We start from the raw sequence: 22,391 nt of genomic DNA, 5'->3' as shown, positions 1-22,391 counted from the left end.
ATATACTGCATGTTATGCTAATCTTAAGTTCTGGACTTTAACCAAGGAACATGGAGGAAGAAACAATACTGGATGCGTTACCAACACTCTTTTCCTGATTGGTACAGCAAGCAGTGTCAAGAGATACATGGAGGTCCATGGCTTTCCAGGTCCTCCAGATCCCCCAAGCTGTCTCTTGTTCCAGATGTTGTCACAGTATCATCTCATAAGTAACACCCATAAGCAGCATGCTGTGATAGCACAATTAGTGATATGACTGAGCATGTTACTGAATCCACAGCTCAGTTAGCTCTGCATTGTCTCGGCTCTGCATCTCTACGATGACAGATATTCTTACACACACACACACACACACACACACACACACACACACACACACACACACAAAAGTTTATTCTGTACCTTAAGGTCAAAACCAAGAAAGGTGGGCTGAAGAGATAATGAATGGTGAAGAGCTCTTAAAGCTCCTGCAGAGGACCCAAGTTCAGTGCTCATGTCGGGTAGATCACAGCCATTTGTAGCTACAGTTCCAGGGAATCTGATGCCTTCTCCCTTCTTCTGACTTCCAAAGGTACCTGCACACACATGGCACACATGCACAGAGGCACAGTGACAGAGAGAGAGAGAGAGAGAGACAGATAGACAGACAGACAGACAGACAGAGACAGAGACACAGAGAGAGAGGCAGAGAGAGAGAGAGAGACACAGACAGACAGACAGAGACAGAGAGAGACACAGAGAGAGAGGCATAAAAACAGAGAAATAAAATAAAACCACGCAACAAAATCACTGTTTTGAGAGCGGAAAAGCCCATAGTCTTGCCCTTCCTCATTTGTTTGGACTTTCTTAGTTTTAGCAATGTCCCATGATTAACAGGGATAACGCAACGCCCCTGGTCAGAAGCAGTCAGGTCTTTTAACACATGCATTCCACAAGCAGTTAGGGGGTGTGGCACACTTTTTTGTGCATCTTAGTAATTAATCCCATATGCCCTCATTTTCCTGGGACATTCTTTTAGTTGTGTTGTTGGTTGGTTGGTTGGCTGTTTTTTGTTTGTTTGTTTGTTTGTTTTTATCTACAAAAGTCACTTCTGATTTCTGTGTTAGGGCCAGTTACCATTGTTTGGTTTTAAGTAACTGAATCAGATAGCAAACAGTTATACCAAGGACACAGGAGCCTAAGAGGTGGCGGCGGTGGGGTACATTCAGTAACAGAGCACAGCTTAGCTCTGAGCACCCCGCTCGGATTCAGGAACCATCATCTTGCTGATAACAACTTCACAAGCACACAGGTGTCCTCCACCTTATTTCTTCACTAAGCAAGGAGGACTAAAGCACAACCTGTCCCACATACTTGTTAAGATGGCTAAATAGAATAATCCTAGACATGATTCTATATTAATTTTCTGTTACTATCACAACAAATCCATCTATAATACAACCTCTGTGCCCAAGCCATGGGGAGCACGGTGGAGAAGAGGGGAGGAAGGCTGAAAGAGCCAGAGGAACGTGGGAGAGGGGATGCTGCTGTGAGAATTGTGTCTCCGCGACACCCATGAACTCTCAGCAACACGGCTGCCTAAACAAGATGCGCCACCAGCTGAAATGGCAGTGCCAGCGGGGGAAATCTCACAAGATCCCACCCCAAGATTAAAAGTCACAGGCAATTGATGCCTACTAAAAGAATCAGTATTTCCAGGGATGGTACCCCCTGTTAAGTAACCCAATCTTAAATGGTCAGCTACAAACACATAGACATATGTGCAACACTAAATGGACTGAGTAGGGTGTGTCTGTCTGTCTCTGTTGGGAGTGTGTGTGTGTGTGTGTGTGTGTGTGTGTGTGTGTGTGTGTGTGTACAATAACTAAAGGAGAAAGTCAAGAACTTGAAAGGGAATTGGGGGGATGTGAGGGGTAGTTGTAGATGGGAGTGATGAAAGTAATCTTAGCCATTCTGATGGGTGTAAGATGGAATCTCAGAGTCATTTTGATTTGCATTTCTCTGATGACTAAGGATGTTGAGCATTTCTTTAAGTGTTTCTCAGCCATTTGATATTCTTCTGTTGAGCATTCTCTGTTTAATTCTGAGCCCCATTTCTTAATTGGGGTTATTTGGTTTGGTGGTGTTTAATTTCTTGAGCTCTTTATATATTTTGAATATTAGTCCTTTGTCAGATGTAGGGTTGGTGAAGGTCTTTTCCCAGTCTGTAGGCTGTTGCTTTGTTCTATTGATGGTGTCTCCTGCCTTACAGAAGCTTCTCAGCCTCATGAGGTCCCATTTATTAATTGTTGACCTTAGAGCCTGGGCTGTTGGAGTTCTGTTCAGGAAGTTGTCTCCTGTGCCAATGGGTTCCAGGCTCTTCCCCACTTTTTCTTCTAACAGATTTAGTGTGTCTGGTTTTATGTTGAGGTCTTTAATCCACTTGAACTTGAGTTTTGTGCATGGTGATAAATACGGATCTACTTGCATTTTTCTACATGTAGACATCCAGTTAGACCAGCACCGTTTGTTGAAGATACTATCCTTTTTACATTAATTAGATTTGGCTTCTTTGTCAAAAACCAAGTGTCCATATGTGTGTGGATTCATTTCTGGGTCTTCGATTCGATCCCATTGGTCAACCAATCCATTGCTATTCCGGTACCGTGCTGTTTTAATTACTGTTGCTCTATAATACAGCTTGAGATAAGGTATGGAGATTCCTCTGGAGCACTTTTTATTGTACAGGATTGTTTTAGCTATTCTGGGTTTTTGGTTTTTCCATATGAAGTTGAGAACTGATCTTTCAATGTCTTTTAAATTTTTGTGTAGGTATTTTGATAGGGATTGCATTGAATCTGTAAAACTCAAGTGACAGCACATACTGGTGAGGATGTTGAGAAAGGGGAACACTCCTTCATTGATGGTGGGAGTGAAAACTTGTACAAACATTTTGGAAATCAATCTGGTGCTTTCTCAGAAAACTGGGACTAGGGCTACCTCAAGACCCAACTATTCCATTCCTTGGAATATATCCAAAAGAAGTTCCACCACACAACAATGGCATATGCTCAACCATATTCATAGCACCCTTATTTGTAATAACCAGAATCTGGAAACAACCTAGATGTCCCTCAGTCGAAGAATGGATAAAGAAACTGTGGTACATTTAAATCATGTAATACTACTCAGCTATTAAAAACAAGGAAATCCTGAAATTTGCAGGCAAATTGATGGAACTAGAAATGATCGTCCTGAGTGAGTTAACCCAGACCCGGAAAGACTCACATGGTATATACTCACTTATAACTGGACACTAGCTCAACAGTCCCCTGAAAGTCTACTTAGCAGGAGATTGGGATAGATATTGGGACTTCCTATTGGGACTCCAGGTGAGAGAGGTAAGGGAGAATGGGGAAACAGAAGGATCCAGAGGGTCCTAGAAACCTGTAAAAAGACCATTAAGGCTAGCAGATCTGGACCCACGGGGGTCTGCTCAAACTACTGTACCAACCAAGGACAATGCGTGCAGTAAACCTAGAACTCCTATCCAGACCTATCCAATGAACACCACAGTCTCCACAGCTGTGTGGAGAGCAGGGACTGACTCTGACACGAACTCTGGTGCCACTGATTTGACCACTTCCCCTTGGTAGGGAGGCCTGGTGGCACTCAGAGGAAGGATAAACAAACTACCAGGATGACACCTGATAGTCTGTGACCATATGGTCAGGGAGGAGGTCCCCTTCTGTCACAGACCTAGGGGAGGGGAATAGGGTGAAAGAAGGAGGGAGGGGGAACAGGAAGATACAAGTGAGGGGATGACAACTGAGATGTAATCTGAATAGATTACTTAAATTTAAAAGAATTTAAAAAAATAAAAAGAAATGATGTAAATACCAAACTCATGTATGAAATTCTAAAAAAAAAATTTTTTTAAACCTTAAACATGCAGATGTATTATGTTACAAATCATTAGGTCAGAAGTCTGGGTGGGCTCAACACTCTGCATTGCCCAAAGGCAGAATGAAGGTGTGGCAGCGCTGCTCTGAGCACCTGGGAGGAAAGCACTTGAGCCTCTTTTGGGCTCTTGGCAGAACTCCATGCTAGGAGCTGCACTTCCTGTCTCTCCAATGGCGGTTGGCTGGTGTGTTCTCCGCCTCTAGAAGCTGGCCACGATTCCTGCCTCATTGTCTTCTCCATCAAGAGAGCTGGCACTGAGAGGCGGGGGCAGTAGCAAATCCTTCTTGGGTTTATATTACCCTTGTCTTCCCATTTGCCTCTTCTTTTCTGTTGTAGAACGTTCGCCAGCATCCACGTCATTAGATTAGACCCGGGGTAATCTAGGATACTCTTCTTATTTTATAATCTGTTGTACATCTGTCCAGAGGCCCCAGGAATGACAGGTGTGGCACCTTGCTACCCCAGGACTGTAGTCCACTTCTTGGCACAAGTTAAGAAATATATCAAAAAAAAGAGAAATGTATCAAACTGGACATTGTTATTCTTACTTTAACTATCACTCATGGATCATTGCTAGGAAACAGGGCTGTAGTTTCCTTAGGAGGTACAGTACTGTAGGCTTAGTTCAAGGGTTTTTTTGTTATTATTGTTTTTCTGGATTTCTTTGTGATTAAAATTTGAATTTTATAGATCAAAATTCTGGATAACCTCACTTGAGTCCTGATTTCACTCCAGGTTGGAGAAAAAGACAGAATTTTCAGTCTCCTCTGGACCACAGAGTCATCCCCATGATGATCATCCCCACCCCATGATGGTCATCCCCACCCCATAATGATCATCCCCACCCCCATGATGGTCATCCCCACCCCATGATGGTCATCCCCACCCCATGATGGTCATCTGTTTTTGCAGGAGTCACATTTACTGAAAAATTGGGATGGATGGATGGATGGATGGATGGATAGATATTGAAGTAGTGGTGAGCTGAAAACAGCAATAAATATTTACACATAAATGAAAAAAAACTGTTTGGTAAGATGCTCTCCTGGGGGAAAGGGTCCATTGATCCATTTATCCTTTCCTTGTCAAGACTCATCATTCTAAGAGTTCTCTGTTTCTTCACAAATATTTCCCCCCCCCCCAAAAAAAGCAAGAGTCATGTCCCCAGTAGCACCTTCCATCATGGCCACCAAACGCTCTCCCTAAAGCTCGTTAGTTGACCTTGCAGCGCCGCAGTTCCGTGTCTGTTTTATCACACAACGTTGTGTCTGATATTTAAGAGGTTAAAAATGCTTTCTGATCATCCTTGCCACCGCCGCCTTCACCTCCTTGTTCTTCAGGCTGTAGATGAGGGGGTTCAGCATGAGGGTGATGAGACTGTACTGCAAGGAGAAGACCTTCTCCAGCGGGGAGCCTGAAGCCGGTAAGAGATAACTGATAAAGCCTGAGCCATAGAACAAGATGACAGTGGTGAGGTGGGACAAGCAGGTGGAGAAGGCCTTGCTCCTCCCAGTGCTGGACCTGATGCTCAAGACGGTGGAGACAATGCGGGCGTAGGAGCAAACGATCATAGCCAGGGTTCCGAAGAAATGCAGGACCGAGGAGCACAGCAGGAGTATGAAGTTGGTCGAGGTATCAGAGCAAGACAGACGGAAGACAGAAGACAGCTCACAGCTGAAGTGGGGGATGCTCTGGCCCTCGCAGAAATCTAAACTGGCAGCCAGAAGGATGTTGAGGAGAGCATCAGCAACGGCCAGACCCCAGGAGACCCACATCAGCCCCACACAGAGCTGGGTACTCATCACCTGGCTGTAGAGCAAAGGCGAGCCAATGGCGACGTAGCGGTCATAAGCCATTGCGGCAAGCAGGCAGGCCTCGGTGCCACCAGTGGCGAACACAAAGAAGGCCTGGGCCAAGCAGCTTTCAACGAAGATGGTTTTCTCCTCAGAAAGTATATTCTCCAGCATCTTGGGGGCCGTGACAGACGAGTGGCAGAGGTCTATGAAGGACAGCTGTCTCAGGAAGAAATACATCGGTGTGTGGAGCTGAGAATCAGCTGTGATCACAAGCAGCAGCAAGGAGTTTCCCAGCACAGTGAGGAGGTAAACCACAAGGAACAGAACAAATAGTAGAGGCTCAATGTACGGGTCGGTGGATAATCCAAGAAGAATGAACTCACGGACAGCGCTGTGGTTTCTCATCGTAGAGAATGTACGGGATGGTGGATAGTCCAAAAAGAACAAACTCAAGGACAACACTGTGCTTTCTCATGGCTGTAGGGAAAAAAACAAAACAAAAACAAAAGAAGAGCCATCATTAAAGACCTATAATGCCCCTTGGCTACCCCAGACCAAAATCTTGTTAGCCATAAACCTCGGCTCAGCTATTTATAAGTGAACTCCCTGGCCATTGCTATACCATTAATATTCTGAATTGACACGTTATCATTTATTAGGATGCCTTTTTTTTTTCATGGAGCTCGGTGTTTTCTCCCTGCTGAGAGTGATTCATATGAGAAATAGTTCTGACTAGAGGTAGAGGAAAAACCCCAAAGTGTGGGTTACCTTCTAGAGAAAGAGAGAGGGCAGCATCGAGATGCGAAGGCTTTAAGCAGAATCACGAACACAGTGTAGTCTACAAACAGGAGAAGAAAATGTCAAAAGTGCTGGACCAGGCACAGAAAGTCAATCTTTACTTCAGTGCATCCATTTCACTTTAAATGAGATCTTGGCTTGTGCATGTGTATATGTGTGTTAACATGTCCACTCACCTGCTGGAAAATTTTTTAAAAACACTGATAGTAATAAAATTAAGTATAAACCTGTAAGAATATAGCCAAATTCTTTGGTGTTTAGTATCATGCTATTACTTAATATTCAAATGTGTGCATATAATAGTGATTTTTTGTAATGGTAGTCTGGATTTCTTTCTTTTTTGGTTTTTCAAGACAGTGTTTCTCTGTGTAGCTTTGGCTGTCCTGGACTCGCTTTTTCCTGATTTTGAACTCACAGCGATTGGCCTACCTCCGCCTCCCTGAGCTCTGGGATTAAAGGCATATGCCACCTTGCCAGGCTGGCAGTGTAGATTTTCAATGCCCAGGAAGTAGGTGGACTTTTACAGGCAATTCTTTACAAGGGGTCATGAGACACTGATCCCCGTTTAAGACATGTTCCTGTTCTTGGGTAGCCTGCTTTCCTTCCTCTGAGTGCCACCAGGCCTCCTCATCCAGGGGACGTGGTCAAATATGGGGCACCAGAGTTTGTGTGAAAGTCAGTCCCCACTCTTCACTCAACTGTGGAGAATGTCCTGTCCATTGGCTAGATCTGGGTAGGGGTTCGAAGTTTACTGCACATATTGTCCTTGGCTGGTCCCATAGTTTGAGCAGGACCTCTGGGCCCAGATCTGCCCATCATAATGTTCTTCTTGTAGGTTTCTAGGACCCTCTGGATCCTTCTATTTCCCTATTCTCCCATGCTTCTCTCACCTAGAGTCCCAATAGAATGTCCTCCCCTCTGTTTCACTTCCTGGTAAATGAAGACTTTCATGGGACATATCCCTTGGGCTAGTGTCCAAGTGAGTATATACCATTTGACTCTTTATGCTTCTGGGTTAACTCACTCATTATGATCATTTCTAGTTTAATCCATTTGTCCATAAATTTTGGAAATTCCTTGTTTTTAATAGCTGAGTAGTATTCCATAGTGTGGAGGTCCCCCTCAGTCACAGTCATAGGGGAGGAGAGTAAGGGGAAAATGGGAGGGAGGGAGGAATGGGAGGATACAAGGGATGAGATAACAATTTAGATGTAATAGGAATAAATTATAAAATATATTAAAATGTATATGTAAAAAATAAAAAATATTTAATTAATAAAAAGGAAAACACTAGAGAAATGAAAAAGGAGGGGAAAAAAAGGACATGTTCCTGTTAGAAGCCCAGTCCAGCACCCACTTGTCTGATGCACACGCAGTCACCTTTCATGTACACAGCGTGTGTGGGCTTTGCCAGCCCCTCCTTGTGCCTGAACCATCTTCTCTCACTAGTGTGTGTTATGCCATGCCGACCCGATCGCCACACCTGAGTCACGAGAGAATTGTCCAATCATCTTCACCTTCTCTGTATTCTAGTTCAGCCTTAATTCTCCTAGCTCTTCTGTGAAGGCTGTCAGTGACCCCTTCTGTCACAGACAGAGCAGCTAAGCCCCCATGTTAGGGAGTGAAACAAAACCCAACCAGCCTGACTTCCTAGCAGGTGCATCCTGGGCTATGATACTCCAGTGAGAACAATCCCTTCAGGGAGGAAAACACCGAAGGCTCACGTTTATAGCACCGATAATATGAGCTGGTAGGTCAGAGACAGTATCTGGACACTTACTTGACTATTTTGAGGATGAGAGAGAAATCCATCCTCTTTTTCTCTCTAGACATGGTGCCCACCTCGCAGAGCAAAGCAACACAGAGGAGAACTCGGGCAAAGTTCACAGGGCAACAGAGACCTGCGCTACGTGATCTCAGAGCCAAGGAGTGCCAGAACTGCGTCTATCCACATCCTCCAAGCACAGCCCAACTGGCTGCAGAAATCCCGTGACCTATAGAGACAATTCCAGCCTTTATTATTTTTCTTTGCAGGAACCTAAACCTTATTAGTGTAATTCAGATGGCTTCACGTGAGTCTTCATGTCCAAACAGGAAAACTATTGCTATGTGAACACTGTAGCAAACACGAGGATTGCAGCCGAAGAAAGAATTCTAGTGTCACACGCCAGATTTACTAAAACTGCCAGGAAAGCAGAGGAGTGGGTGGAAGAAAGGAGGACTGTGTGGTGACAGTGACAGTGACAGAGTGCCAGCTTTACATTATGAACCCTGTCGAGAAATGGCCGGTATAATAAAAGTCAATGCTAGTCACTTCATTCTGTGGGTTCCTCCCTTGAAGTCATTTAGAGACTCCGGGGTGGAGGTGGGGGGTAGGGGGAGGCTTTTAAAAATAAAATAAAAATTCCATTTTGGCTGTTCATAATGCCTGAAATATCATCCACCATTGATTTTATGTGAGCTACACGACAAATCTAAAGCAATTATGGAATACAGCGTGAAAGGCTTTCTTTTAGACCCGAGCACTGCTGTAGGGGTGGGGGAGGGGCGGAGTTAATTAACTCTTGCCCAAGAGAAAAAGCTCCTTGAGAGCTGTTCATCTCAGAACTAAATAAGAGGCAGCATGCATCATAACTGGTCCTCGGTACTTTCGTTGATGGTAGAATAAGGTGAGAGCAGGGGTGGGGAGTCGGGGGAAGAGGATACGCCGATCCATAGAGCTAAAGTTTGAGCTTCTAGAGTCTGCAGTTCCTTGGCATAAGCAGGATGGAGAAAAGTGACAGAGGCCAAAGCTGAGCAGCAAACACTTTCTAAATGCGTCCCAATGCCTTCCTCCCTCTCCTCTGCAGTTAGACAGGTTGGGGTGTTGGCAAGGGAGGCGCCTTGCTTGGTTTTGGTTTACGTAGCATTTCTTTAAGCTGGTAGACGCCAACATTACATAAATTGGAATGCAGCAGGATCTCAGTAGATTTATGAGCCAACCACAGAGATCCCTGCTGTGCAATCAACTGGCAAAGATGAGCACAGGACTCCTGCACGGGAGGGAGAGCCGGCTGAGCGCACTGCGCAGCTGCTGAGGTCCTCTCGCAGAGCGCCCATTCCTGTGCGCCAGGGGGAACACCAACAGCAAAGTGCACTGCCTCACACCCAAAGTCACATCCCAGTGCTTAAGGTTCACCCTGACCCTGTAGACTACATAGTGAAGTCGCCCACAGCAAGAGGCAAAAGGAACAATGTCACGTCTATATGGGGACACTGTAAGAAAGCTGGCCAAGGAAAATGGCCTCCAGGGAAACCAACCTCCTTTCGACATTCACCTTGGACTGCTAGCTTCACCAGATATACAGTAGAATTTTCTGCTATTAAGACAATAACTGCGTAAGAGTTGCTTAAGATGAGACACCATCTTGAAGACAGTGTAGTGCTGCAATGCACTGTGGACAGTGTAGGCAATGAAGTACAGACAGCTTTGTGTGCCGTCTGTTAAAGAGTAACTCAAAGGCAGGCAAGATGTCTCAGACGGTAAAGGTCCTTGCCACCAAGCCTGATGAGCTGAGGTCCATCCCTGGGACCGTCCCCCTCCCCCAAGGTGTAAGAAGAGACCTGATTCCCGCATGCTATCCTCTGAGCCCCACACATCTGCTGTGGCCCATGTCAGCCCACACTCATAGGCAGGCACACAGAAATACCCAAGCATTAGGTAGCATTTGAGCTACAGGTAACTGCCTTAGGGTAGCAGTGGGGGCTGAGGTAATACAAGAGAGCATGTGTGAGATGAGCAGTTAAGCATTAAAGGTTGACTGTTCAAGGGTCATGGTCATCTTGCACTTTCAAATGATTCAACCAGGCAACTTCTCCATGTGAACTAGCACAGCGCTATGTAAAGGGAAAGATGAGTGCACATAGTAAGCAAAATAAAATGCTTGACTCAGGCTGAATTATATTAGAGTACAAATACATGCTTAAAGTATGCATGTGTGTTTAAAGTTATTCAGATTTTAAGGTGTCTTTAAGGGCTGAAGTGACGGTCAGCGTTTGCTTTGCAGAACTTGAGGACCTGAGCTTAGGGGCTGTGAGGGCATGCAGAGACAGAGACGGGCAGACCCTGGCGGTCACTGGCCGGCCAGCTGAGCTCATTTGCAGAGTTCCAGGCCAGGGAGAGCCACTTTCAAAAGTAAAGCCAAGAGGCTGGAGAGATAGATGGTTCAGTGGTTAAGAGCACTGGCTGCTCTTCCAGGGGACCTGGGGTTTGATTCCCAGGACTCACATGACAGTTCCCAAGTGTCTGTAATTCTGGTCCTAGGGATCCCATGTCCTCTATTGACTTCTGTGGGCACCAGGCACACACACGGTACATAGTCACCTGTGTGGGCTAAAAACTCACACACAAAAAAATAAAGTTTAAAAAGAGCAGAAACGAAAGAGGCACCTAATGAAAAACACCCAAGTTGTCCTTTGGCCCCTGTATTCACATACACAAGCATGTACACTCGAAGTTACCACATACCAGGCATGGTGGCACACACCTTTAATCCCAGCACTCAAGAGGCAGAGGCAGAGGATCTCTACAAGTTCCAGGCCAGCCTGATCTACAAAGCAAGTCCAGGACAGCTAAGGCTACACAGAGAAACCCTGTCTCAAAAGACAGACAGACAAAAAACAAAAACACAAAGTTACCTCGTATGTGATGTAAATTTCTGGTAAACTGTTTTGCTTGGTTTGCACACACTCCCTCACCAATGCATTCTCCAGATATATATTATATATTGAACTGTGTAACTTAAACAGCTGTTTCATATGCTCCTTTTTTGTTTTTGTTAAGTGACTGATATGAATCATTATCTCTGATGCAAAAGTATGCATAGAACTTACCGAGTCCACATAAAACATGGCAGACAGTAACCAAAACAAAAGTAACTGAGGAATCCGGTTCGTGTCCCTCTGGGTCCCTACAGTAGGAGAATGGGAAGGTGAAGATTTATTAGCATGAGGAAAAGCAGGAGTTAATTTTCTCTGTGCTGTGTTACCCACATAGCCCTAGCAGCGCTTAGATGTTCAGTGTGGTGAGGGCTCCGCCACTGACACTTGCAGTTCTCCGTGCCAATAAGGCTGTGCCCTGAGCCCTTCACTTTACACCTCTAATGCCACAATTGTCCAGCAGGCACAGAAATGGGAAACAGTCTCATATTACTGGACTGTTCAAAGCTACTGACAATTTTTAAACTAACAGGTTTTTTTTCCTTAGGTTTTACACACACATGGTTTCTGGTGCCTCAGAAGCTGAGGTGTTGGGCCCTTGGAACTGGAGGCACAGGCAGTTCTGAGTTGCTCAAAGAGTGCTGGGCTCCAAAATTGGTTCCTCTAAAAGAACAGTGCATGCTCTCAACCACTGAGCCAACACTGCAGCCCCAAGTTTCCCCACCTTTAGTGTTCAGTGCTGTGAGAATTTAACTGAATAATAAAAGAGGTTTAACAAGCTGTGTCCAGTTTGATTTAAATTATCAGTATACCAAAAGAGAAAGAAGAGAGTCTGTCTAAGAACTGTTAAGAACAGCTTTGATCCAAGAGAAGGGATTACTCCTGGAGATGTGTGTAGGAAAGCTAGGAACAGAGAAAGACAGATGAAAGGAATCTGAAATGAAACAACCATGTCTTAGGAAGCGACAAAGAGAGAGAAGGAAGGAGAAGATGGCTCAAGAAGCTAAGAGAAGAAACGTGAACATCTGGGCAGCCAAGGGCCACTAATTGGTATGCCCTGGCATGTGCCCTACAGCTCAAGCAGCAAGCGCACCTTACCTCAGGTGATTCCCATCCGAAATGCACATCCCTCGCTACTCAACTGCAGATGTGTATAGTGCTCAGTGCGGGGAGCTGGGTGAGACGTGTGCTTACAGCAGCTCCAGAGCTCCCCTAGACAGTTGAGGACACTTCCTTGATGTCTGTTTGGGAACCATCACAGTGCACTCAATTTGTGTGTTTTTTTTTTTTTGAACAAATTCTTTCGTGTTTCTTAAAACTGATCACACAATCTTTTGTCCACTTTGACACCTTCAGTGACTAAAAGTTTGCTGTTAGCATTATCTGAAGAAGGACCCCTCCAGTGTACCATCAGGAGGGCAGCCTGCCTTAGAGTCAGTGGGGCCAGAGGGTTGAGTTAGGGAGTCTAAGAGGCAGCTGACTCAATGCCAGGCATTCCCCAGGGTCATTGGCTTTGGCATCATTAATTAAACAGAACTTTTTTTTAGGGCAACAGGGGACTCTATTATGCATTCTCTTTGAAAACTCTGGATTAAAGCAATCGCCTTGAATGATTGGATGAGAAGTCTTGCTGTGCTGATGACAGCTCCCTGGAACAGAAAGACAGAAACCTGTCCCCTATGTAGGAAAATACCATTGACAAAATCCAAGGGGAACAAAGGAACCAACTGAGATTTACCGTAGAAGCTGAGACTATTGCGCTTACGTCCTGATCACTCTCCCATGTGTGTATGAAATAGATTTGTAAGAACAACTGTGTTGAGTAACCAAAGGGCCAAATGAGGAACAAGAGTAAACTTCTCATTGTTCCTCTGTTATAGAAGAAATTACAAAACAATCTTCCATTCAACCATTAAGTACTTTGCATCACAAAAAGATTTAGCAGATAAGCTCAAGGTACCTTTTATGAGTGTGGTCCATATCTATGAACAGTCTAGATTAAGTTTGTCCTTTAATTGCATATTTGAGTGATCTTTCCCATGCCTACAGGAAGTACTCAATGAACTCATTTTTATGCACTAAAAAAAATACTCATAGTAGATTCGTCATAAAGCCTTTGTCCTCTTGATAACTACTCAAGATAATTATAAATTACATCTGCTGTAGTGAGCTCTACACTGGGCATTTTATGCCTGCACGTGGACGTGTATGCACTTGGATATTCCTTTTGTGTTCCAGCCCTGTACCGTAATTACTTCATCGTTATCAGAGTATGTGCCTTATAGCCTGGTCTCATAAGTTGGATAACATACCTCTCAACGATATTGGTTTACTAGGTGTATATTTGACTGGTGTCAGGGTAAGATATCTATATGGTATTCATTCTCAAAGAAACTGTGCACATCTCTGGGGGTGGGGTGTAAGAGGAGGCTATATATTCTACCGTTACAGAACAAAACCACTTAAAAATGTGATCTCAGGATACTGGGGCAAAATAAATGAGTCACAGTAAGAATCCCATCTATATCCTTTCCATGGTAGTGAACTACCAGGGTTAGTGCAGGCACACAGTGACACCAATAGCCCCGGGACTTTCCAGTGAGACTGAGCATCCCTGACATTCCTTTCCACATATTGTATGTGGCCTTTTGTACCTGGCTTCTATCACTTACCATAATGTTTCATACTTGCAACATGAATCAAAACTTTACTCCTTTCATACAAAGTAGTGTTCCATTGTGATCATGTTATGATTTAAATATGAGATGCCCCAAAGCTTCATGAGTTGAATGCTAGTCCCCAGTTGTCGGTGCTATTTGGAAAAAAGTTCTGGAGATTTTAGATAGAGAAAATAGGTCACTGAGGCAAAATGTTCTTGAACGATACCGCCCTTCTTCTACCTAGACCCTGTGATATGACCAATCCTCTTGTTCCATGCCCTCCTCATCATGACACCCAAGCTCACAAGAGCCCAGAAACAATGGAACAAACCCTACAGGGGATAAAAACCTCAAAACCATGAGCCAAAATAAAGCTTTCCTCTTTTAGACTTATTTTGGTAAGATATGGATTTTTGTCACAGCAGTGAAGGGCTGGCTAGCACAATGGGTATGCCCACTGTTTATCTGCCCAGCAACTGAGATGCATTGGATTGTTTCTGGGTCTGGGGCGGTATGATATGGCTATTAGTATATGCACATTTTGTGTTGACATAAGTTTTATGTTTTGACTCTCTCTGGTGTACACCAGGAATACAATTCTAGTTCCAATAGTAACTCTGTAGCACATTCCTTTGGTGACTGTTGCTCTGACAGAGCACCCTGTCAAGACAACTGAGTATGTGGTTTCAGAGGGTTAGAGTCCATGATGGTGGAGCAAAGGCATGCCTGTAGGAACAGCTGAGAGTTCATGTCTTAATCTGCAAGCTGGAGGCGTAAGGTACACTGGGAATAGCACAGGACTTTGAAACCTTGATACCCACTCACTGTTAACCACACTTCCAACGTAATAGAGAGCAAACTGTCTCTGTCATTTTTTTTTTCTTCTTCTCATTTTGGAAGCTGCTAACCTGCACTTCTGGTTCGCTCAAGTAATTAAGTTTTCATTCCTTCTCAAGTCTCTGATGGGGTTGAAGACCAGATTAGTTTAAGTCTTAGAATTAACCTTAGCTGTTTAGGGGTCCAGATGTGTTTAGGTCTAGACAGAGGTTTTGAGTTGACAGAGATGAGATATGATAGATATTGATTCTCATTCCGAATTGTAGACTCACCAAGATAGGAGAGATGTTTTCTACAAGATTGCCAGATGCAATTAGCTAAAAACACCATGAATATAACACATTCATATGATCCCTGATTGTTTTGTGCTTCTTCACGCTGTATGTATTTTTTCTACTTACATGTAATAATATAAATGTATGTGCCAACAAAATGAAATGAAATCTTTTTTTTTTTTATAAAGCACACTGTTGGCTCTGTTTATTAACAATTAAACTTTATTATACAACCCAACTAGCATATACAAGAAGGAAAAAAAAGGTTAAAGGGACATAAGATTAAAACCTCCTGGAATCCGTTCGGCAGGACGGGTCCTTAGGTGTCTCAGTTCCACGAGCTGGTCCGGTCCCTTCCTCTCTCTCCGTGCTCTCCCCTCGCCTTCTCTCAACCTGTTGTTTTTCTCTCACCCTCTTCCCAGTCACATGCAAAGGGCGGTCTCCTCCTCCCTTCGAGGGTCAATTAGGAAAACAATAGCCACGGTGGGGTTCCCAGGTAGGCTTCCTGAATTCCAAGCCCAGGAAGGCTCCAAACAGTCTCTCACAAGGTATTTATGGTGTGCCCCAAGGGTAAAGCCCACCAAGACTGCTTCCACCTGTGACAAAGCTTAATCTTTCCCACAGCACACGTCCTCTAAGATCACGCCTCCTAATCCTTTCCAAAAAGGTCCACCAACCGGGCACTAAGCATTCAAACACACAGGCCTATGGGAGCCATTCTCATCCAAGCCACAACAGCCATTTTTAGAGGAAAACCCCAATAGTTCTATAATATGACTAATAATTTTCAATTTCCATTACGAGCATGGAAACTTTCTGATTTCTCCATAGACTACCTTAAAAATATTTAACTTATTCATGTGTGTGTGTGTGCACAGGCATAATGTGTGAGTGGGAACATGTGCAAAGGCAGGTATGTAAAGGTCAGAGGGCAACTTTAAGAAGCAACTCTCACCTTCTATTTTCACACAGTTCCAGGGATGCCACCAGGCTTGCGCCATAACCATCTTTACCATCTGGGTCCTCTTGTCAATCACTAATATCTTCTTAAACACTTTATTATCTATTTTTTTTACAAATATGCATTCCTTGTGTGCACACGCATGCAAGCGTGTGTGTGTGTGTGTGTGTGTGTGTGTGTGTGTGTGTGTGCTCATGTGGCTGGGTATATGTGGAGGGACACTGACACGTAGCAATTTTCTCTGAGCTGAAACATTCCATGCTGCTTGGAAACTTGCTATGGCACAGGGTGTCTAAGGGAGGTGAAACATTCTGTTCTGCATGGAAGGTCATTAAAGCTCAGGAAAAACAACCCAAAAGCTTTAGGAAGTCCCTGAAACTGACCATATACACTGGGCCTTCTCCCTCTCCAAGAATGTCCAAGAGATGATGCCTGGAAGAAGACCAGCCAGGCTTCCTAGAAGTTCAGACCAGCTAGGCTGCCTGGAAGAGGCAAAGGCCCTCTGTCGACTCCATCCTGTCGAGCTCCCTGCAAGTTATGCAGCTCCAGACTTGCAGAGTTTGTGAACTATCATATCACCCATGCTGATGTGGGCTTTGATGATGCAGCTATCTTTGAGTATTTCTGTTTCTGTAAGCAACCCATATTCCTATAAATTACTCCAATACAACACATTGCTTCACCAAGTTGGGCTCCAATGAGATCCTTACCTAGGTCTGACATGGGCTCCCTGTCTGGAGTGAATAGAAGTCTTTTAACGATCATCCTTGCAATAGTGTCAATCTACAGAGGGTGTATATATACACTTGTGTGCATGCATGTCAACAGAGGGTGTGCATATACATGCGTGTGCATGCGTGTAGAGTCCAGAGATTAATGGTAGGTATCTTCAAGTGTCTTTCCTGATCTGTCCCTACTTCTTTTTTTTTGAGACAGTCTCTCGCTAGACCTAGGGTTCATCAATTCACCTAGACTAGCTGTCCAGTGAGCTCCAGAGCTCCCCACCTTCTCCCAGCATGAGAGCTACACATGTGGGCCACCATGTACAGCTTTCACATGGGTTCTAAGGATCTGAGCCTAGATCTTCACATCTACATGGCAAGCATTATACTAATGGAGCCATCTCCTCATCACTTTAGGATGTATGTTTTTAATTTCTTCTTTGATCCATTGGTTATTCGACTGTGTATTGTTTAATCTCTGGGTATCTGAGAAATATTTAGTTTTCCTCTAGCTTCTTATTTATATTTTTTATATCACTGTGGCTAGAATTGAGATATTATATGACTTTAATCTTTTTAAGTTTATTAAAAACGTGTGGCCTAGCATCTACTTTGGGGAAAGTTCCAGATGTTTTTAAAAAAGAAAATAGTCCTACTGCTATTGGGCAGAATGTGCTACTCAGGTACAATTTTTATTATTCAATTTCTTTCTAGATTACCTGTCCATTGCTAGGAGCATCAACAGCCCATGCTGTTACTTATTACTATCCGTCTCTTGCTTCGGATCTGTTAATATTTGCAGTATTTATTTGGATCTCCCATTTGAGGTGCCTACCCATATTTATCGCTGTTACAACATCTTCATGAATTAACCTCTTCATTACAGCATGATTTTTTTATTGCTATTTTGGACTGATGTACATATGAGTGTACCCACCCCTTCTTTCTTGGCTTCCTTTTATTTGGAAATTTTTACTCCGTCCTTTCACTGTAGCCTGTCTGTCTATCTTCTAAAGTCAGTCATCTCAAGGCAGGACATGGTTGGATATTTCTGTTGGATGTTTTTAAAATTTTTATAAAGCACTTTTTATCTTTTGATTAAATGGGCTAAAGGAATTTTGGGTAAAGTCAAGATTTACTGCAGCCACTTTGTCGTTGTCCCTTCCTCTTGTTCCCCTTTGTAATTCAGTCTTTCATTGGAAGGAGTGCTCTTTTTTTTTGCCTTCTCTTCTATGAATATACAACACTTTTCTTCTTGCACAGCCTATATAGAAATATGATATTTATAACAACTTTTGACGCTGACAGCACCTTAATTTTCACTACATACAAATGTACTGCCCTTTTATTCCTTTCTCTCACATTTTCTTTTTAATCTTAAAATTTGTAATTTTTATAGTATATCATTAATATATTATCACAGCATCAGTTATTTTTTACCTTTGTCTTTTAACCCTTATACTAAAGTTATAAGTGGGTTTAAACATCAAAACTACAGTATTAGGATAACCTAATTTTACTGGTTGTTATCTTTGCCAGTGAATTTGTGTGTTGATAGATTGATGTTTAATTTTTCGGCTTAAAAACTCCCTCAGCGCCTCCCGGAAGGCTAGTCTAGTACAGATGAAGTCCCTCAGTTTTTGTTTCTGTGTGGGACCCTGTTTCCCTCATTTCTGACAGGCAGGATTTCTGGGTACAGCCCCTTGACTTGACATGTTCCCCTCACCACATGGATGTTGATTGTTCCGTTCCACTCTCAATTCTTCGTTTGCTCGGCAGGGACTCTGTTGACCTCCATCTGGAAGCCCCTTTGTACACGACGGGCTTCTTCTCTTGTTCCCCTCAACGTTATTGCTGCCTTTGAACTTTGAAAGGCTGATTATAATGTTTATTGGTGAGATGGTTAGGGTGAAGCTTCTTGGGGGCTTTTGAACTTCATGTACCTGAAGGTCCACATCTGCCCAGACTTCGGAAGATTGAAGCCGTTTTCATTAAGTAGACATTGTCCTCCTTTCTCACACTCTTTGTCTTCTATAATCCTACAGTGTGAACTCTCTAGAGGCTAGCCTGTAAACCCTGTGGTATCCGTGTGCTCCTGACACCGTATCTGAGCTCTGCCATGCCTTACCACCAAGGTGGACCAAGCCCTCTAAAACTTAAAACTACGTATTTCCTTAAGTCGCCTCTATTGGGCATCACATCACAGGGACGCAAAAGTAACTAATATGGACGATGAGTACCAAGTGGGCGGGGCTGTTGGTTGCCAATGAGTACCAAGTAGGTGCGGTTGTTGGTTGCCAATGAGTACCAAGTAGGCGGGGTTGTTGGTTGCCAATGAGTACCAAGTGGCCGGGGCTATTGCTGCAACCAAATCTCACCACACAGCTTTGGGCCTTTGGAACTGGTTTGCAGAAAGACGTTGGAAGAGTTTGGAGACGCAGACTAGAGAAGCCCCAGAATTCCGTAAGCAGAACTTAAAGGAATTCTGGTGGGAGCTCAGAAAAGCAGAATTCTAATAGGAATTCTGTCAATGGGGGCCAAATTCATGAGGTTTCATGTGGGATGAGGGACTTCTACTGGGAATTAGACTCGGGGACATTCGTGTTACATTTAGGCAAAGAATTTGCTTGTATTTTCCCATGTCCTGAAATTTTAAGTGAGGCTGAGTCAAAAGCAACAGCCTAATTAATACGATGGAGGACAACTTAAGATAGCGTAGCACTCAAGATATGGCACGGTTGCTTTTATGCCTGCTTACAGTGAGACTCGAGAGTGAATGGAAGAGCAGAAAGATGTGCAAATGTGCAAGGTGACCTCAGGAGGAGCTCGTTTGAAGTCGTAGACACACACAGAACCAGCTGGGTGTGGTGCTGCATACCTTTATTCGCTTAACTCAGGAGGTTGAAGCATGACCATCATGAGGCCATCCTGGGCTACATAGCACAAAGCCAGGCATGGTGGCGAAGGCCTTTAATCCCAGCGCTCGGGAGGCAGAGGCAGGCAGATCGCTGTGAGTTCGAGGCCAGCCTGGTCTACAAAGAGTCCAGGACAGCCAAGGCTACACAGAGAGACCCTGCTTTGAAAAACCAAAACTAAAAAACCTACAAACAAAGAGATCATAGTTGTGAGAGATTAGTGCTGTTAAAGTAGGGACCAGGTGCTTTTCACTGGGCCACTAGGAAAGATGTCTTGAAGACATTTGGGGAATTGATGATAAACCATCTGTTCCGGTCTCCAGTGTTAGAACCTTGAGAACAGAGTTTCTCTCTGGCGCCCTACTCACACAGACCTAGGGAACATTCTCGGGATCATCAGAGGCAAATCTCACTGTTGATTCAGGAGGCTACTGCTCAAGTCTGCTGCCGCACTTACATTTTATATGTAGTTCTGGCTTTTCAGGAATGCGCAACAATAGGGGATTGTGGGAGCTTCCACTGGGGCTTCTCGGGAAAGCCCGAGAGGCGAAGCGTTGAGGAACTTGATACCAGAATCAAGTTCCTCCCAGAGAGGGAGGCTGCCCGTGAGAAGGAGAGGCACGAAGCTGTGGCCAGGAAGTTTAACTTGCAGTGGAGTCCCCAGAATGTTGAAGAAGCCATCTGCCAAGAAAAACTGTAGACACTTAGCGGAGTCGGCCCAAGGATCATTCAGGATGCAAGCGGCAAGCCATAAGGAGTGATACTGCCAAGGCCTTTTGGAACTCGCGCGATACCTCTAGGTGCCCCAGATGCTGGGCATGGAGGTATAGACTGTAATGTTTGCTCTGATGAGAATGTCTTGATCTTGCGTTGGTTCCATTACTCTTTTTCTGTACCTCGGTCTCAGGGTTTTTGTTGCTGAGACAAAACACCAAAAAATGATTTGGGAAGGAAAGGGTTTATTTAGCTTACACTTTCATTCCACTGTTTGTTATTGAAGGAAGTCAAAAGAGGAATTCAAACAGGGTAGGCATCTGGAGGCAGAAACTGATGCCATGGAGGCTTGCTGCTTACTGGCTTGCTGCCCCGCAGTTTGCTCAGTCCGCTTTCTTACAGAACCCAGGACCACCAGCCCTGGAATGGCTCCACCCACAATGAGCTGGGCCCCTCCCCCATCAGTCACTAAGAAAATACCTTACAGGCCTGCTTACACACTAATCCTATATGGGTTCGTTTTCATAACTGAGGTTCCATCCTTTCCGGTGGCTCTTTTAATAATTTATTTATTTTATTTGCATTGGTGTTTTTGTCTACATGTATGTCCGTGAGAGAGTGTCAGATCCTCTGGAACTGGAGTTTGTGAGCTGCCAGGTGGGTGCTGGGAATGGAGCTCAGGACCTCTGGAAGGGTAGCCAGTGATCTTAACTACTAATCCATCTCTCTAGCCCCAAACATTTTACTTTTGGGGGAGAGAGTTCGAAACAGAGTTTCTCTGTGTAGCCGTGACAGTCTTGGAGCTCACTTTGTAGACCAGGCTAGCCTCAAACTCACAGCGATCCGCTGCCTCTGCCTCCCGACTGCTGGGATTAAAGGCGTGCGCCACCACGCCCAGCTCTCTCAAATTATTTTAGCTTGTGACAAGTTGACATAAAACTATCCAGCACAGCCCCCATTTCTTCCTTTTGATTGTGTGAAGTTAATTTTCCATGTAACTTGACTAGGTTTAGATTCATCTAAATGACATAATTCTGGGGCACTTATGTCATGGTATTCCCAAAGTTTATCTGTGGAGAAATTCAACCTAAATATAGGCGGAAACATCCCATAGTCTGAATTCACAGAATGAATAAAAGAGGAAGGAAGGGAAGGAGGGAGAAGGTGGAGGAGGGGAGGGGAGGAGAATGTAGGGAAGAGAAGTGTTAAGGTTATTTTTATAAAACACCTTTTGTTTCTCGGTTTCTCTCTTAACCTGGCTATCATACAAATAACATACTCTTTTATGTTTGTTTAATAATAAGCTTCACGGCACAATAACTGATCAGTTACGACTCTATTCTTATCCCTCTAAGTTAATTTGGCTTCCTCCCTGCTTACATCCCAGAGATATTTGCACGTTGTAGCTTTTCATGTTCCAGCTTTCTCTCTCCTAATGCCTCCTGGACCTCTCCAATGGCTGAATCCCCCACTTCTTCCTCTAACTCCTCCTCACCTGGCTGGCAGGGAGTCCAGCCCTATTCTCTCCTCTGCTTAGTAATTGGCTGTAAACTGCTTTATTGACACATCAAGGGACAATTGGGGAGCAGTGTTTACACAACATTGAGACAGGAGATTCATAGAGCCAGATATTAGGTGTACAGAAATCAGCATTTGAATTACATAATAACCTTACACCTGCAGGGAAGGGAAGGAGATGAGAGGGGAGGGGAGGGAATAGTATTCATCTTTCTGCTCCCCAGCTACAGACACGGATGCAACCATCAGTCTCACATTGCTATGCCATCCCATCATGACGAATGGCACCCCCAAACTGAGCCAGAGTAAATGTCTCTTTAAGTTGTTGTTGTCAGGTGTTTGGCAACAAGAAAAGCACCAAATACAGTTAATATAGAATATTTACCCAAGTAAATATGAAAAGTCAGGTAAATACTAAGATGTAGACTTATGCAGGGGGTTCCTGAATTGGTCTCTAGTGCCCGAGGAAATAGTGCTAACACTGACAAAAGGGTCCCATGAAATTAACAAGCTTCTGTACATCAAGGGAAACACTCGAGCAAAGAGACAGCCTAC

At 44.1% G+C, this 22,391-nt stretch overlaps 1 protein-coding gene across 1 annotated transcript in view; it reads right to left on the bottom strand.

The window, feature by feature from the left end:
- Nucleotides 1-4,996: 4,996 nt before the first annotated feature.
- Nucleotides 4,997-22,391, bottom strand: part of LOC311579768 (uncharacterized protein) — a gene marked incomplete at its 5' end in the record, with an annotated part of 29,456 nt that continues 12,061 nt past the window's right edge. The window contains 3 exons of the mRNA XM_084750612.1: nucleotides 4,997-6,208; nucleotides 9,185-9,287; nucleotides 11,409-11,485. Of these exons, the coding sequence (XP_084606738.1) occupies nucleotides 5,226-6,208; nucleotides 9,185-9,287; nucleotides 11,409-11,485 (1,163 nt within the window). The 3' untranslated portion in view covers nucleotides 4,997-5,225. The remainder of the gene's footprint in view (nucleotides 6,209-9,184; nucleotides 9,288-11,408; nucleotides 11,486-22,391) is intronic.

The sequence above is a fragment of the Acomys minous genome (assembly GCF_964271855.1).
Source record: "Acomys minous genome assembly, chromosome: 12".
Classification (NCBI taxonomy): domain Eukaryota; kingdom Metazoa; phylum Chordata; class Mammalia; order Rodentia; family Muridae; genus Acomys; species Acomys minous.
This window is presented reverse-complemented; position numbering and strand designations above follow the sequence as displayed.